The 18,114-nt window shown below is 37.9% G+C and overlaps 1 protein-coding gene across 7 annotated transcripts in view; it reads left to right on the forward strand.

Annotated features, from left to right (window-relative positions):
* Positions 1–18,114, forward strand: part of CCDC91 (coiled-coil domain containing 91) — a 350,759-nt gene that overhangs the window by 242,257 nt on the left and 90,388 nt on the right. For 6 of the 7 annotated variants that reach the window (XM_034784606.1, XM_034784585.1, XM_034784596.1 and 3 more), the window contains one exon: positions 13,688–13,801. In XM_034784606.1, the coding sequence (XP_034640497.1) occupies positions 13,688–13,801 (114 nt within the window). Of the gene's footprint in view, positions 1–13,687; positions 13,802–15,579; positions 16,652–18,114 lie in introns of those variants that run through there. The other variant, XM_034784622.1, reaches the window with a different exon arrangement.

Below are 18,114 nucleotides of genomic sequence, written 5' to 3' on the forward strand. Positions count from 1 at the left end.
TCCACAGTATTTGTTAGATGCAGTAGGTTTTCAGTAGTCACTCTTTAGTTAGTTTTAAGCTTTTTTGAAAAAAATAGTCAAGTATATAGCATTGTTTTATGATAGGCCTGCATCATTGTGGTGTCTTATTGTTCAAGTCCACAATCATATGGATCCAGACAAGTAGTTCTGGCTTTTGGCAGCGTTTCCTAACAAAATGGGATGTCAGTGATAGACCACTACTCGCTTCATAAAGTGCTTGAGAAGAACTCACTCTTCAAGGGACATCTCCACTTTCTACTGGCTTTAAACTGACCACTTAACGTCAACTAATAGAGGATGTCTTACAAATCCATCCAGCGTTTATTACATTGCAGTCTTTAGTTACATCCTGTCTGGACCTGAAGTATTCCAAACTGGTTCCCCCACTGTATTTTTAATCTTTAACTATTCCTGAGTCCTCATCTAAGGTTAGTTACTACCATTCTGCCTTCCAGGATTGGGCTGCTGCAGAGATGATTCCCAATGGAGAAGGAAAAATTACTCAAGTGAAATTGAAGTTGTCAAAGTACACTGCCTCTACAGATCCACACTCACTGCCTTCCTCCATTGTTTGTTTTGTTTTGTTTTGTTCATGATTCTTGGATTGTATTTAAAAAAAAACATACAAATTAACTGAGGGCTTTGACCTAAATACAGTTTTACAACAAATGTTCAGAGCCTGGAGGAAATTTGGACATGGCTGTAATAGATACTGTCTTCTAGATAGATCTAGAGCTTACAACAGCAGTGTGTATGCAGAGGCAACATGCTATTTTCCGGTGAATAAGCTGCCCAGCCTTCTTTCTTCTTTCTTATCTTTTTCCAATCCATTGGTTCTTGCTGCTCAAAAAAGGAAGAAGCATAAAGAGAGGAAAAGCAGATTAAATGGCTTAGGCTTTTGAACTGTATCCCAGATGAGGGGACAAATATACTCTCCATCATATCAGTTGGACTTTTACTATAGGTTTCTAAGGATACAGAACTGGGCCCTTCATATAGTGTTCTTGGTAGACTTTTTGTGAACTCTTTGATAATTATCTGTCAGAGAGATTTGCACTGGATGGAAACAAAACTCCACTATTACCATGCTTTTCTTATTATAATTGCAGGCCAAATCCTGAGGTGATTACACTTTTTATTTTCTACTCCTTCCTCTAGTCAAATTCTCATGGAGGTCAATGGGAGTTTGGTGCGAGAAATAACTAAATATAAGTTGACCTACAACTTCAAAATAGCTGCATGCAGAGATCACTAATCGGAGAGTTTTGGAGATCATAACTGCAGACTCTGTGCTTAGAGATAGTGGGACTCGGTGAGTGGTGTGTTTGGGCCATCTTTGGTTGTTTCTTTGACTGCTTGCGCTCTGTGTACATGTGCCCCTGAGTAAGCAGCTAAGACAGGTCTGTTGTTGGTGCCTTGGTAAAGACTACGAGGTTGTGACCCATTAGAGCTTTGATCAGCCCTGCCATTAGAAGTCTCTGGGTGGTTAATTCCTCTCTGGTGGGGGAGGGCTGGAGCTGAGCTGAATTTAGCAGGGAGACTTGGTATAAAAAGTCACTTGCTAGGTGAACTCAAGTTTGGAGAGAGTGTGAGAGGCTTTCCTTCCAGATTCAGCCAGTGTTGAAACAGTGGAGGTGACTGCAACAGATGTATCATGTTTTCTGTCCTGTGTGAAACTAGAAGGGACTTTCTGTGCATGAAGTGCAAGGTGGTGGCTTTGATGGAGTAAAAAGATTCTTGGGCTGGAGGTGTACAAGTAGAGAGGCTGCTGAGAATCAAGAAGCTGAGGAGTTCTTTGACAGGTTAAGGGAACACCAGTACCCCAGGTTAAAAGAAGAAAGGAGCTGACCACCAAGGAGACAGAGACAGGAAGTCAGAGAAGAGATCTAGCAGTTCATAACCACCAAAGGCAAGAAATCACATTGGCATTCTTCAAGACTGAAGACAGATGAGGTTGGGTAGGCTGTGGCCACCAGAGAGAAGAGGACCAGGAGGAATTCCACACAGCTAGAATTTTCCCATTGATACCAGGTCTTCAACTCTGAAATTGTGGAAGATACTTCTAAAGATCCAGCTGGTTCAAGTGAACAGAGATGTACATGACACATCTGTGGATGGCAGCTCAGTCCAACCTGTAAGAAAAGCAAGCTTGCACATAGAGTTCTCCAGCCATCCAAGGAAAACACAGTCCTTGCAGGGGATTCATATTGACACTAATGACACTACATTGTTGGAGATTTCACAGGTAATAGATTACTTCAGGGAATTTGAAGCATGCAGAAGAGGAATGTCCAAGCAATCTTCTATGAGATCCTTTTTGTCCTGCAAGCAAAGGAAAGGCAGAAGCTTCTGGAAGTCAACTGATGGCTAAGTAAGGGGCTAGGGTTTTGTGGAACATTGGTCCACCTTCTATGGGGAAAGAGGGTAGTAGAATTTGGATGGTCTACACCTCAGTAGGAAGGGGACAAATCTCTTCTGGGACAGACTGGCCAGAGTAATCAGGAGGACATTAAACTAATAACAAAAAGGAGGGCAAAAAGAGGAAAGATCTGAGCACTCATTTAGCATAGAATCAAGATGTTGAGAACAAAATGAACCAAGGAAGCAAATGACATGAAAAGAAGACGGGAATCTTGAGTAGGAGTAGAAAGGTGATTTTTGTATTGTATTTGGCACTGTTGCAATCCCTGTGGAATATTGTGTCCAGTTCTGGTGCCCATAGTTCAGAAAGGATGCTGATAAATTGGAGATGGGTTAGAGAAGAGCCAAGAGAGTGAACAAAAGAGTAGAAAACCTGCCTTAAGGATAAGGGGTGACTTGATTCAGCCTATAAGTACCTGCATGGGGAACAAATATTTGATAATGGGATCCTCAGTCTAGTAGAGAAAGGTATAACATGATCCAGTGGCTGGAAGTTGAAGCTAGACAAATTCAGACTGGCAATAAGGTGTAAATTTTGAACAGTGATGGTAATTAACCAGTGGAACAGTTTATCAAGGGTTCTGGTGGATTGTTCTTCACTGGCAATTTTTAAATCAAGACTGGATATTTTTCTAAAATATACACTGTAGAAATTATTTTGAAGAAATTCTATGGGCTGTATTATACAGGAGTCAGGCTAGATGATCACAATGGTACTTTTTGGCCTTGGAATCTAGGAATTCTGCCCTAAATTATTCATTTATTTTAGGTGTTCAGATAAATTGATGATTTATTTATTTAATAAATAATTAAAGATAAATATTGATGGCATAATCACACTTCCAAACTTAGTTGCTAAGAGGTACCTAAATCTATATGTAGGTACCAAGTAACTTGATGAATAGATAACTGTCCCTACTCAGATACCTAAATACAATTTTGGGTGCTGAACTTTTGCCAACCAGATTTAAAAATTTGACCTAAGTTGTCATATAAAATGTAGTAGTGGGGGGAGTGATTCTTAGATAACTTAAAGTGATTAATTTGGCCTTTAGCTATGTAGATAATAAATAAACTTGTAATATTTGGTGTGTATGGAGCGGTGTGGGTGCAGGGAGGTGTTATATAGGACTAGAGATTTACTGTACAGAAAGCTTGGAATATCAGTAGGAAAATACAAAGAAAAAAGTAGGAAAGAAACAGGACATATTTGAAAAATGATACTAAGATTAACTTTTTTTTCCAGAAACCTTATATTGCATATGATTAACAAGTGAGTCTTAGGAGTCAGTAAGTACGTTGATGGGCATATTGCATTTATCTGATGTTCTATGAATGATGAATGCATAAGAAAGAAAAGTGCTGATCTTACTGACACTTGGTCAGAAGAGATGCCTGTCACTAGATAAGTTTATTTTTGCTGTACTGGCAAAGTCATGGAAAAGTAGTATTCCATTGCATACAGGCTTTAACCACGTCTGATCTTGGAAGCACTTTGTAGTAGTTTACCACCACAGACATTATAATTTGAGGATTACTTTTTCTGAATAACCACAAACATTACAGTCAGTGGTTGCTTTTTTTTTCTTTTTTCTTTTTACATAAAATTTACTATTGCTACCTGATCCTTTCAGGGAAACAAAGAATTTTCCTGTGAAGCTGCAAAGTATGGTATAGTTTATGGTTTTCTTTTTAGATTATTAGCCAGAATGTTCCAGTACATAAAGTATAGTATGTTTTGCCTTCTGTCCTCCGTGTGTGTGTGTGTATGTGTGTGTGTGTGTGTGTGTGTATTCGTTTGTAATTTACTTATCCAAAATTCTCCTTATTTCTGTTGAAAATGGCTTAATGCTTCACTGGAGTGGGGTTTGTCAATCAGGGTTTAACGTATTATTTTTCTCTTAGTTTATCATCTTAGCCTTTTAAATGATGTCGGGTGAGTGTTTTTGCTGAGATCGTAATGGTCAGAAGTTTTCAGTAGCCCTTCCTATAAACAGGGCTACCTTCTGTTCATGGCTGAGTCTTTTTTTCCCCTCACTGATGTCCCTGATGATGACTGTAAGGAGAAGTTGCTCTTCTCAGATGCAACGTGTGGCTCATTTCTTCCTCAGACTTTGTTTGCCTTGTCAGTTTTCTCAAATAATAATTTTTTTTTTTTTTATTCCAGCAGCACCTGGGACATCAACAGAACCAGGTCCCTGTTTAACTAGACACAGATGAGGGGACAGTTCTTACAGCAGTGAGCTCACAATCTAATTTAGGACTAAGTCTAATAGAGGGTATAACAAACATTAGCAAGGGGAAAGAGGGAGATGGGAGGGGGAAGATAAGAGCATGCACTGACATAAGACATACATGCAGCTAAAGTTTGATTGATTTTTATACACTAGGATATAAACACCTTAATATCACAAGTCCCTTCTAGTCGTCATCCAAACCATTATCAATTGGTAATTTATTGTGGTAATTAATTGTGGCTGAAGTTGGTCTTGAAGAGAGGGTAGTGTTTTCATGAGTAGTCAAAGGACAATGTTACATGCAGAATGGGCAATATGGAAGAAAGCATGAAGATGCTTGTGGGATAAAGAAGGAATAGAAGTTAGCATCATTATAGGAATAAAAGGAGCAGAAGTGCACATATGATACAAGAGTAGAAAAGTAGGGAGGGGGTTGGATTGTATATTTGCTGACATGTATGGCCTACATCAGCTGATTTTCAATGGCACTCACACTGCCCGGGTCCTGGCCACCGGTCCGGGGGGCTCTGCATTTTAATTTAATTTTAAATGAAGCTTCTGAAACATTTTAAAAACCTTATTTACTTTACATACAATAGTTTAGGTATATATTATAGACTTATAGAAAGAGATCTTCTAAAAGCGTTAAAATGTATTACTGTCACGCAAAACCTTAAATTAGAGTGAATAAATGAAGAGTCGGCACACCGCTTCTGAAAGGTTGATGACCCCTGGCCTACATATTATCTCAGAGTAGTTCATATTTGCTCTGGGGTCCATCTTAGGCCACAATTTGGAGAACAGCTACAGTGTATATATATGTGTGTGTGTGTGTGTGTGTATATATATATACACACACATACACACACACACACACACACACACACAGAGTAGTGCTTCTGGCAGGGTAGTGATGGGAGATGCTGCTGCCTTATTGGATGATGGCCTACTTGTGCACCCCACCACCTGCTGTCAGTTCAGGAGTATGGTAGGTGGTAAACTCCAGGGAGAGGTAGGGTTACTTCCTTACTGTTGGCACCTCAAGGTGAACCTTATTTTCAGGAAGCATTGTAATTCTGTGATATAAAGGCCTCAACTCCCAATGTCCATCCACTGTTTGATTCTTTTCCTGCCCCTGTTACCTGGCATATCACTTCCATCAAGCAGGACCTCACTAGCAGTGCAAGCTGTCTCATTGAAAACTGTTACTCTGGCATAGGTGTCTTTGGAGAACCTCTGACCCCTTGCAGCTTGCTGAAGAATGAATGGAGAGATGAAACAGGCCACATCTCTCAACTCTGACAGTACAGCAAAACTATCTCCTGATAGCCTAGCTTAGGCTACTAGAAGACCCACCTTTTCCAGTGCAAATGATAAGCATATGGACTACCCAGAGGAAATCAGTTATATCTCTCTCCAAACTGCTAATGACAATCTTCTGCAGCCTAATACTGGTTAGGAAAATGAGTGTGTTCTGGTATCCCTTGTTTGGAGCGTCTCTGAACTCTAAATTTAGAGGTGAGATTCTTTAAGTTTAATTGAAAACTATAAATTCAAAGTTTTGTGCAGTTAGGGCCATGTTTTCAGGACAGTTCTTTGGAAAGTACCTGATACAGTTGGTCCTCTGATAAGAAAGAAAAACTCTAAAACAGGACCATAAATCTGGTAAATGGGACTCTCTGAATGAAACCCAGCTAAGAATCGAAGTGCTGCCTGTAAGCCAAGGTACACATAAGTGTGCCAAGGTATCACACTTGATGGCTAGATGATCACACTGTGACATTAGAGTCATGGCAGAGCATGAAGGGTCATGCTGTTTTCGTCATTAAATATTACCTTGGATAATGAACTCCATCATAGTTCAGGTTCTAGCTAGAGTTCCATTAGGAGCCCTATATTAGTTCCCTTTATAATTCTGTAAAGGAGAATGTTTATATTATTACTTTCAGTGTACACAAGTACTTTCGTTGGATAACTGGAAGGCAGTTAACAAAACAAGTATAAGTTATGGATGCTTACAAATTAAACTTTTAAAAATTTTACTCAGGGTCCTCTACCTTAAAAAAAATTGTAAACTTTCATAGTGTTAAAATCTATGGCAAAGGCTATTTAAAAAAGCTAAAAAACTATATGTACAAAAATGGTTTTATTATCATTTAGCATAGCATTTTGTGTTTTATTAGAGTTTGTGTAGTCCATTGTGCACATTATTTGAAGTCTGTTTAGGGGCAAAGATAAACTTATGATGAATGGAAATGAATGAAAGACCTGTAACTCTACAAGGTAGACGTCTCTTGGAGGAACCAGCAGCCTTTGAGTGCTGCAGAACATTGTGAGCCAGTGGGTTCCAGGGTCTCTGTAGAAAACCTAAGCTGTACATTTTAAGGTGAGGCAGAGGGGTCAGGTATACTTCTGACTTCCTAAGACTTACATTTCAGGAGGTGCTAGAACAGCTGAGGATCCTTTGGAATTGAAGAGCTACTGGCGGGCCCCATTTAAAGACACACATACACATGGAAATTTACAAAAAACTTTTACTTGACAGTATGGTTGCGTCTATGTAACTGTACCATAGAGAATTAGAGAGGGGAAATAAATATTAAAAATAAGGAAATTAAAGCCTTTAAAAGCATGGAAATGAACAGTGGAAAATAGTAATTTTTTGTTTTGTTGGGGCAAATCAGATATGAATATATAAAGCTAGGAAATAATGTTTGTTTTAACAGCGGGGGGGGGGGGGAATTGAGCAGTGTTCAAAAGTCTTGATAATGCAGAGTAAAACTCCAGCACGTCTATGCTCTGGCATTAATTGAGTTATGTACTTAAATCCTCCCCATATAAGTGGGATATTATACCACTTAACTTTGCCAATATTTATTCTTTCTTTCTTTCTTAGACAAAGTAAAGAAAATTAATGCAGTTCTTAATGGTTTTTTTCAGTGACAATGCAAAGCGGTTCCTCGCCCTACTTTTTTTTCTGTTGTGATCATAATTTTACAAAAATAGCTTTTCATAAATATAGTTCAGTTTTTTGTGTTAATGTGTGTGAACTCTATAGAAACATGGTTGAATTTCATTGGTCTATGACTTCATCCTTTACTTGTCTAGCTTGCTTTTTAAAGTATGCAATAACATGGCACCAAGATACTTAAGTTCATTCTCGAATGGAGTCTTCTCTACATCCTTTAGTGTTTGCAAACAATTGATCAATGCAGTGTTTTTTGCATCTTCAAGACAATGCTGCCGTGCCACATCTGTGTTCTGTTTTAAAGAATTTATTATGGAGTTTGATCAGCTTTCTTTCCATTATAATGCAAAACATGGTATTTTGGTCTTTTTACAAATTAAATTGGCATGTGAATATAGTTATGTGAGCAGCATATTTCTATAATGTGTAACTTTCTGCTACATCTGTGGTTAGTCTTGCCAGGGCTCTCTAGTCAAAGAGACCTTTGTCTCAGGGTTTGCTCCCTGGTAAACTAAATTAAAATAGAATAAAATAGTAATCAGCCTTCACAACTAAGATGTTCATATTTGCTAGGCTCCCGAATGGAGAAGATTGTGGAGATGGGCATTGTGAATTTGTGATTATGGAGTTTTTCTGTTACTTATGCTATGTAGAAAATAAAAATGGCATCATTTTGCAAAGGTTACTTGGTGGTGTTTGAGAAGTAACTAATTTGCTTACAGGAGAGGGGAAAAGAATATCCTATTGAAATCCATGGAAAAACTCCCATTGATGTTTAATAGAATCAGGATTTGGCCCAAGAAGACACAATTTTTTTGCTTCATCAATATTTTACATTATGGAGGTGTGCTAGTCCTGCTATACTTGAGGATGCAATATGATCTAATTCTATCTAATATCTTGTGCTCCTGGAGTCTTAAAATTCCACCTGTCCAACAGGGTGAATTCCATTTAATAGCACTGAGTTCCCTTAAAAATATTTCCTGCAGGACAGTTGGAATTTTAGGGCTTTGAGACTTTGTAAGTAGGTGAGAAGTGTGAGATACTGTTCTTAAAGAAAAGATCACTGTATAGTTGAAAAATGTTAATAGCATTACAAAACACTTGCTTAAATTTGTAGTCAAACAAAGCAAGAGGTGGCCATGAACAGAGCTCACAAAAAGCTTTAGAACTGAATTATCTCTTCTTATATTGATTCTTTTGTCTTCATTCATATATGAATAACCAGTATGCTTTAAATGAATACATTTTAAGTACTACAATAAAGTGTGTGGGTTTTTTTCTTTTTTTGCCTGACAATATTTGCACACCATTTAGTGGTGTTCCCTCTGGCATTATTTGGTTCTAATTTTAGAAACATAATTCTGTACATAATTCTGTACGATTGTGAAAAGGGAAAAAATATTTACATCTTGAATGATTTCCAGAAGAAGGCTGGAGTTTTTCTTAACTTTGAATAACTTAGTTTTTCAGTACTTTTCGGATATAGATGGATCATTCCAGTATATCACCCATACCATTTCAAAATAGATTTATTTTTCTGGAGGAAAGATCTATTGTTTAGTCAGCCTGTAATGAGATAATTGCCACGTATCTCATAAAGAGATAAAGTTATATTTATTTCTCGTATGCAACCAAGATATGTTGTGGCTTATAACCTACAGGCAAATGGTGGGTTGCTTCAGATTTTTGTTTCTCATAAACAATTTAGCTGCAATAGCATGTTTACTCTATATTACAAAAAATACGAGTGGTGAAACTTTAGGCTCTTCAGTGGTTTTCTAGTCTTTCGATTAAAATACAATGTGAGTTTAGCAAATTGACTTAAGAGTCGTAGTGTATCACCTTCAGAACTGTGGTTTCCCGTTATTGTCCCATCGCCCTGATTCAGGAAGGCATTTAAACATGTTTAAAGCCCATTCAAGTCAAGATGGGATTTAAGCACGTTCCTCAGTAGGGATGAAGTTAAGCATGTGCTTTAAATGGTTTTCTATATTGGGACCTATTTGAATGGCTTTCTGAATATATCAGCCACGAGTATTTTTCTATCTTGAATGGTATCAGAGATTTTACAGTGGATAGAGGATTCAGACGAGAGATGTCTCCAATACTTAAATCCAGTTACAATACTTAAAAGAAGAGAATCAGAGATACCTGAATTGCCCGGTCATCCCTTTAGGTGATCCTTCCAGAGCAGGGTTGAGACACACTGGCAAGATAGTGTGGGGATATTGTCACTACTACTGTGACACTGTGCCTGTTTTGTAGCTAAATAGAGAACTTCTGTCTCCAACACATGCAATCTGGCACCTTTCGTCATCATTACATTTATATGAGGTTATAAAAAAGTCTACTACAAATTACTCGTTACTGCAGGTGTGTCAAACTCATTTTGTGATGAAGGCTGAATTACATTTTTAATTAGTCTTCAAAATAAGAGGCCTCTGTTTACTGTGGACCTCCCATGTTCAGGGTAAAATATAGCCAAGTTCAGGGGTAGAGTATAGCCCTTGTGTAATGATTTTATGTTGTAGTTAGTAAGTTTAAACTGTTTCATTTATCGTCACTCAATCGAAAATATTGTGTGAATCACCATTAGGACCACCACTGTTTCTGCCCTCACAGTTCTTCTCTCTCAGTCTTTCTCTGCTTGTCTCTCCCAGAGTCTCTGCTGCTTGGAGGTATTAATGCAGCCCTCACAGTAATTTAAGATTGCACTTATATTTGGTCCTGCCAGCCACAGTAACTGAAACAGTGATCCAGTGAGTTGGCCGCAAAGGGAAAACGACTAGAATGGTGTGATTCTAGTCAGTTTCCCTTTCAGCCAACTCTGTGTGTAAAGAACTTCTGCACTTGCTGAAACTATAAACACAGAATATAGTTAGTTTGCCTTTGAATCTAGCTCTTTATACATAGAGCCAGCCAAAAAGGGAAACTGTCAATGATCTTAGGATCCTCCGAGTCAGTTTCCCTTAGTAGATGGCATGCTAAAGTGTTGTGTCTGTAGCTACAAATGAAGCCTAATTGCAAGGCAATCCTAAATTGATTTGAGAGCCAGGTGAATACATCCATTGTGACATGAGTCCAGAAACCATGGATAACTTCATCTGAAAAAATAATTAGTTACCTATTCGTGATACTTTTCTGATAGAAGTGACAAATGTGTTCTTTACTTCTAGATTATTTTTGCTTGTGCATGCAAATTGCACAATGCATATTGAATCTGTCTTGAATGGATGCCATGAATGTTCTGACTTCATGATCAGAGTAGGAATGGCAAGAGAAGTAACAGAAAATAATCCATCACTTTTCAGTCTGAAAAAATAATTGGTTTGCTCCTCAGGTTTATATTTTAAAATAACAAATTTCTCAGATTATTTTAGAAGTTACTTTAAAATATAATGCTTATATATAAAGCATTACTGTAGCTACTTTAACAGCCTTGGGAAGTCCCCCCAAAATTAAATATTATCCTAACTTTTTTGCATCCATGCCCTCAGCAACACTAAGTGATTGTGATTCTCTACCAAAATCAAGCACTGCCCCTTGCTATGCATTATCCAGTAACCTAAAATAAACGGGCACTATGAAGCCAATGTGCCTCAGGATACATTTTTTCATATTTTTTCCTCTGCCATAAGATTCTTTTAAATAATTCACTGTTATATTTGCCAGCAGAATTTCAAGGCAAATATATTTCATCAGAGCAGCTAGAGGGACAATGTCTATATGGCAGTTAATATGAAATTTTGTTCACAGGATGAGGTAATTTCAAGGTCTCCGGTACAGAAATGACTTCTCAGCTTCTGCTTAGAAATTCTGCACTTCTGCCTTTCCATTTGTCTTCAAATGCACTGCATGGATTATAATGGGGGAAATTTTCAAAGGAAGAAGTAGCAGTAGGTGCCTAACTCCCATTGACTTTCACTCTGTTGTCTGTGTCCATGGGCAGAGAGAGAGAGAGACTGGCCAAGATTTTCAAAAATAGATGCATAAAAGGCTCCTAAATTCATATTTAGGCACCTAATTAAGTGTCTGTTTTTCAAAAGTGCAGGCACTTGCATTTCCCTTTGTCTTCATTGGGAGCTTCTGGGTGCTTAGCAGATTTGAAAATCCAAACTTTTATTTAGGTGCTTCATGGGAGATGTAATCTGGCCAGGAAAGCTAGCCCATAGAAGAGAATGAAGGAATAAGGCACCCAAACTACAGCTCTCATTAGGTACTGCAGTGACATTTCTGAATCAAAATTTTCGGTTTTCAACCCAAAGATTTTGGTGTGGGTTTTTTGTTTGTTTGTTTGTTTTTATTTTGGGGGTGGGGGGGGGGAGTGTTTGTGTTGTTTTCTTCTTTCAAAAAAGTCAAAACTTTTCCCCAGGAAAAGCAATATCTTCAACCAGCTCTCTTGTTAGTACACTCATTTTTATATTCTCTTTTTGTAAGGGATGTCCTGTAAGAAGTTTGTGACATAGTTTGCTCCTTACATTACTGGGTCCTCTTTAGAGTAAAGTACAAAATATAGGGTCAGATTCACCAAGGTGGTTCTTAGAGATCAAATTGCACCTTCCTGCTCCAACTAGCTCCCTTGTGCCTAAGTAGAAATTCACCTTAAAGGAGCACATGTGGTACTTCTGTTGCCATTTTCCTTTGGGTTTTTGCCAGGAAAGACGTAGGAGAGGGTATCTTTAGTTCATGGAGAGAGCCCTGTGTCTCTCTCTTCCAAGACCTCCTTTTCACAGTGTGCACTACCCAGTTTTTGAGCTGTGATGACACGTAAAGCTGTTTCTGATCAATGCACACTCCTCATGATGGACTTTCATCTTCCAGGGCCCTATACCAGGCCTTACACTGCTTAAAATCTGGCTGAACTGAGTCCATAACTTTTTATAACACGCTTGTGTTCAGTGGATAATATACTGTGAGTTTATCCTAGCTTTGTCTGGCCAGTTGCTTAACAGATGCACAGTACTAGATATTTAGTTTGTTCCAAATCCTAAAACATAAGTCAGCATTACATCTAGTGAACCTTATTATATAGTTTTGTAATAAAGTCAAAAAGTACAAATCCAAAATTACTCCTTTGTTAGCATTTCTTTCTTCTCCATATAAGGTACTGTACAGTACATCCTTGTGCTCCTGAACTGCTGTTAACCAGAACTCCTGTCCAACTGAGTTTCACTATTAGAAATTTTATGGTTGACTCCATTGGGTTGGGATGTAACCCGTGTGTTTTGAGTGAAGAGGGAGAAAGCTTGGGCTAATGTACTGCTGCCTAAGCCTGTAACCTGTACACAGAAGATGTATTAGAAAGGAAAGATGTGTTTGAAAAGGCTGCCCATGGCTTTATCCACAGTAGTACATTTGCAGTGGTGTATCAGAGTTGATCCAGGGTCATACAATTTTCCCCCAAACCCAACTTCATTCTACTACTACTTCCTTTGCAATCTTCTGGAATACTCTAGCACATCACAGGGCTTGGAAACTAGTTCCTGATTTTTGGTCTTATACACATGATTGTGTCAGAACATCTCTAGTTCTAAGTTCTGGGTCCCAGACTTCAGCCCAAGCCCAAATGTCTCCACTGCATTTTTATAGCCCTGCAATCTGAGCCCCACAAGCCTGAGTCAGCTGACATGGGCCAGATGAAGGTGTTTAACTGCAATGTAGCCATACCCTAATTGACCTCAGTAGGAAGCAGTGTACTCCTACCTGTTGTTGAAATTTAATGCCTGAAAATTGCTTCATTATACTTTCCTTTTGCTGACAGGTGAGAAACTTACTTCTACAAATGCTGCTTTAGATTAGTTCTAGCTCTCTCCTTTGCATAATGTAGGGATTATAATATTGAATGTATTGTTAGGCATATGTATAGATATTTATATTGGAGATAACCATGATTGTAGGAAGAGTGCACTAACCAACTCTTTGGGAGAAAGAATGGGATGAATTCTGAGAGACTTTTCCCTGTGCCCCTGAAATACTTGAAATATAAATAACTGTAAATTGTATACATGTACGTATCAGATTTACTTTTCTGTTACAGGAAGTTGTTAAGGCAGCAATAATGGAAGAACAGAAACGAAGTGAAAAGGCTGTGGAAGAAGCTGTGAAAAGAACAAGAGAGGAATTGCTGGAATATATCAAAGAACAGAAGAGGGTAAGTGTCACTCTTATATAATAATGGCCTAAGGTTTAAATTCATGTGGCTAGAATTATATTAATTAAGTTTATTAAGCATAAAAGTCTGTTTTAAATTGTAATGTTATCAGTTCAATTTTTATACCTGTGATTTTGCAAATCTACTTTGGATAATTTGTCTGGCATAGTACTATATCCAATTATGCATATCTGCAAAATTTCAATTCTATCAGAAGCCAAGGAGAAGTACAGAAATGAATATCTTGGTTAAAATATGTAGAATTTCTTATTACAAAAATTATAAAGTTTGGACAAAAATGCAGACCATCATATCCCATTGTTGGCAGTTGAATTCAATTCATTATTGAGTTCAATAGGTTTAGCATGTTCCATTTTATCTCTATACATAAAATCATTGTTCTGCAGACTGTGTATGCAACACATTCTCTAACTGTTGAGTTACTTATTCTCTTGTGTACACACTAATAAATGTCAGGTATTATGTCCAAATTGTCAGACACCATTCTGAAAAGGTAATATTTCATCTTGTTCAGAAAGTTGATGTACCAAGACTGCAAACATTTAAAGGCCTGCTCCTATTGAAGTCACTGGGAGTTTGCCATTGATTTCAATAGGAGCAAAATTAGGACCCAACTGGACAGAAGTCCATTCTAGAATGGTATATACTCACTTGATTCACTTCTGGGGGAGGCAGATATTTGCACTACCACTCTCCCCCAGGGGTACCAGTTAGGAAAGACAGTTTTGAGTTACGATGGTGGCTCAGAGGAACCATGCCAGCAGAAGCTACCCATTGGATGTCCAGAGGCAATGTGTCCTCTGGCCACACCCCTTCCCACTCAACACAGTCCAGTTTTAGGGTTTTGCTTGATATCTGCAAGCCATTTGGGGACCTAGCATAATCTGATGCTCCACCTGAATCAAACCCAGTAATTTTAGAGCTCTGAAAATATAAATATAACATTATGCTTGAACATAACTGGTAACAAAGTCATATTGTCTTGTGAAAGAAAGCATGTGTTTGGTCTCTTATTTCCCTGGCCATCAGAGGCTCGGAGTAGTGTGGGAATTCAGCCAGATTCATTTAACTTCAAAAGTATTACTTGCTGATCAGTCCAAGAGCAGTATTGCATGAGTTCTCTGTCATTATCTTCTGACTGGAGGTTAGTTTTAGCAATATTGGGTTTGTTGACAGGGAAGGTGAGACCAATGCCCGGGGAAAACATGTTTGAGCTCATCTGTATCTTGACTAAATTGATCAATCACAAAAGGCCAATTACGGAATAAATGATACCACATAAAATAGCAATCTCTGTTAAAATAATTCACATCTCAGATAAACGAACTACCTGGACCACCAACTAAGCTGTCTAGTGCAAAATCCTCACTGTCAGCAACAGTTGTTGTTGTTTAGAAAATATGGCCTTCCCAAAACAAATGTAGTCAAAGCCGTATCCAGCAGAAAAATTTGGAAATTAGCATAAAATAGTTGAATGTCTGGATCAAAAGTGAAAGTCTACTGAAGATCTCACATATGTCTTCTATTGAGTTCTCATAATGTTTCCTTGTTCTACATGAAAAGACTCAAGGGCTCCATTTCCATCTCATTTGCAGGTGCATTTCCCCCCATCTCTTTCAAAAACAGTTATTTTATCACAGGTTCATTAGTTTATTTTAAAATTGAGATAAGTATCTGGCCAAAAATTTGGCTACCAAAATAATCGTAATAGTTGCCTAGACACCAAGAGTACCATGGTTTTCATTGTTCATCCACAGATTTTCATTTCCATCTGGAAAATACAAAAAGCGATTAAAAAAAAAATCAGATGGTTCCTCCATCAAATCAAACCTTCAAGATGATGACTTGGCTGCTTAGAAAAGGATATTTAAAATAATAACTTTCCCCAGTAGTCATAAGCACTATCTCAGCTAGCAGAATGGATTCCACAAATTCTGTTTACTACATCTGTGCAAAAGATTTGCTACAATACTTTTGCAAGAAGTAAACACAATGTAATTCTCATCAGCCATCATAGTGTTGTGCTCATTCAGTACTAAAATCTTTTTTTACACTGAGGTTTACAAGTAAATATTGTAAGAATCCATGTAGTAGTATCAGCAATTTTCCCACTTTACAAAAAACAGAATATTAATCAATTAACTACATCCTTTACAAAAGGCTCAAAAGATGTTGACCCAATAATAAACCGTTGTCAATTTAGTATTTATTGCTTGCGTTAACATTTACTGTGCACTCGCTATGATCAGTGAAGACATCAAACTTAGAAACTTAGGCTGTTTTTTCAGGGTGTTAGCCATAACATCTGCAAAAGTCTGTGTGCTTCAAACATCATTGATTACTCTTCCTTTCTTCACATTTTTAAGATCTAAACTGCCTTCTGAACTTTATTTTCCATAAGTCATTAAAAAGTTTCATGTGAAAAGTATTATTACATTTTTATTTGGAAGCTAGTCACCACAAAAGATATTTAGAATGAAGAAAAGGTTTTGGCAAACTAACACATCCCTTGAATTTTTTTATCTGGCAAATTTAAAACAGCTCATCTCCATTTCATCCCTTGGTATATGGATTTCCATTTACATCAGAAAGAATGGATTTTTCCCCCAAAAAAATAATTTATAGACATAGTTGCTTCATGGAGATCTCTTCCCATTGTTTTATTGTCTTACTACTATAAAGCTATCTCACCTCTTGTGAGACTTACAGAAATTAGTATAAAATTCATATTAAAATCTTGGGCCAAATATCGCAGCCTCCCCCCTCCCTCCCATGCCTCCTGCCTGTGGCAATCAGCAGTTTTTTGGCGGTCAGGAGGCTGAGGGGAGGGGGCAGGACATGTGCCGCGTCCTCGCTCCTCCACCCAGCCTCCTGAATGCCGCAAGACAGCTGATTGCTGCGGGCAGGAGGCGGGAGGAGCAGGGGGAAGGCACTGATCCGCGGGGGCTGCCGACGGGCGGGAAGCACTGGGTGGGATGTAGGGGACCTGATGGGGGGCTGCCAACCTGTTTAATACCTATATTAAATTGCTTGATTAAAATTGTTTAAAACTTATACTGTACATGTATTAAATTGCTTGTTTAAAAATGTTTAAAATGTATATAATGCCTTTTATCTGGCAAAAAAAAAAATTCCCTGGAACCTAGCCTTCCCCCCCCCCCCCCCCCATTTACATTAATTCTCATGGGGAAATTGGATTCGCTTAACATCGTTTCACTTAAAGTCACATTTTTCAGGAACATAACTACAATGTTAAGTGAGGAGTTACTGTAATTTCACATCATATTACATTTAGATGAAATGAGAAAGATATTTATTATATAAACTAAAAGTAGCTGGGCAATAGTGTCTCTGAATCAAAACAGAGTATTAAGTATAAGACAAGAAAATTCAAATGCATCTAATCCTTGAAATACTTATCAAGGAGACAATGAAAATTATATCCTTGACAGAATCAATCTTTCCTTCAATTTATCTTGTAAGAGTGGAGTTTTCATTCATTCCATAATGAATTCCAGTCTTGAATGTCAAAATGCTGAATACAAGTGGGGGGTTTTGTGTTACTTATTGATCAGGTGCCTCACATGCCTGTTCAGAAAGGATACAGCTAAGGAGGGCTAGCTATTCCTGGTGCAAGTTTTGTGAAGTCTGTGTGCATTGCCATTCAAATTGGAAAATGTGTATAACCCCAAATCATTTGGCAAAAGTAGCTTTTGAGATGGCTACATCAGAGGCAGTGTGAACGGATCTCTGATCAAGGCTGGAGCACCTGTCAGAATGAGAAATATACCTTATTAACTATACTAAATGGCAATAACTTTGGGAGGGATTCCTAGATGGACCCTCAGAGAAAGCACAGGTTTTACTTCCATTTACTGGCTGAAGTTCAGAGAGATCATATTGCCATTTTTCTTCGAATATCAGAGGAAGATCCGGTTCCACCCACTAATGGGTAGCATATAGTATGTAAGAGTACACTTCCTTGCTGTTTATAAAAATGTTTAAAGTCCTTCGAAGCAGAGGACGTGGGCAGAGCAGTATTTCCACTTGGTTAGCAATGATTAAGTGCTTCAGGAAAAGATCCATAAACAGAATCTTGTTCAGAAGCGTCAGTTTATTTTGAAATTGTATAAAATACATTTCTTTCCTTACAATAACCGTTCTGTATAACCAATGTTCAAAGTAACTTATAACTCACTGCTGGACATACTGATTAAATGATTTTTTAAATTTTTGTTTCAGTCTAATATCTGTTTTATCAACTTGTGTAGTTTGTGATAAGCCGCTAAAAA

The sequence above is a fragment of the Trachemys scripta genome, chromosome 1 (assembly GCF_013100865.1).
Source record: "Trachemys scripta elegans isolate TJP31775 chromosome 1, CAS_Tse_1.0, whole genome shotgun sequence".
NCBI lineage: Eukaryota > Metazoa > Chordata > Testudines > Emydidae > Trachemys > Trachemys scripta.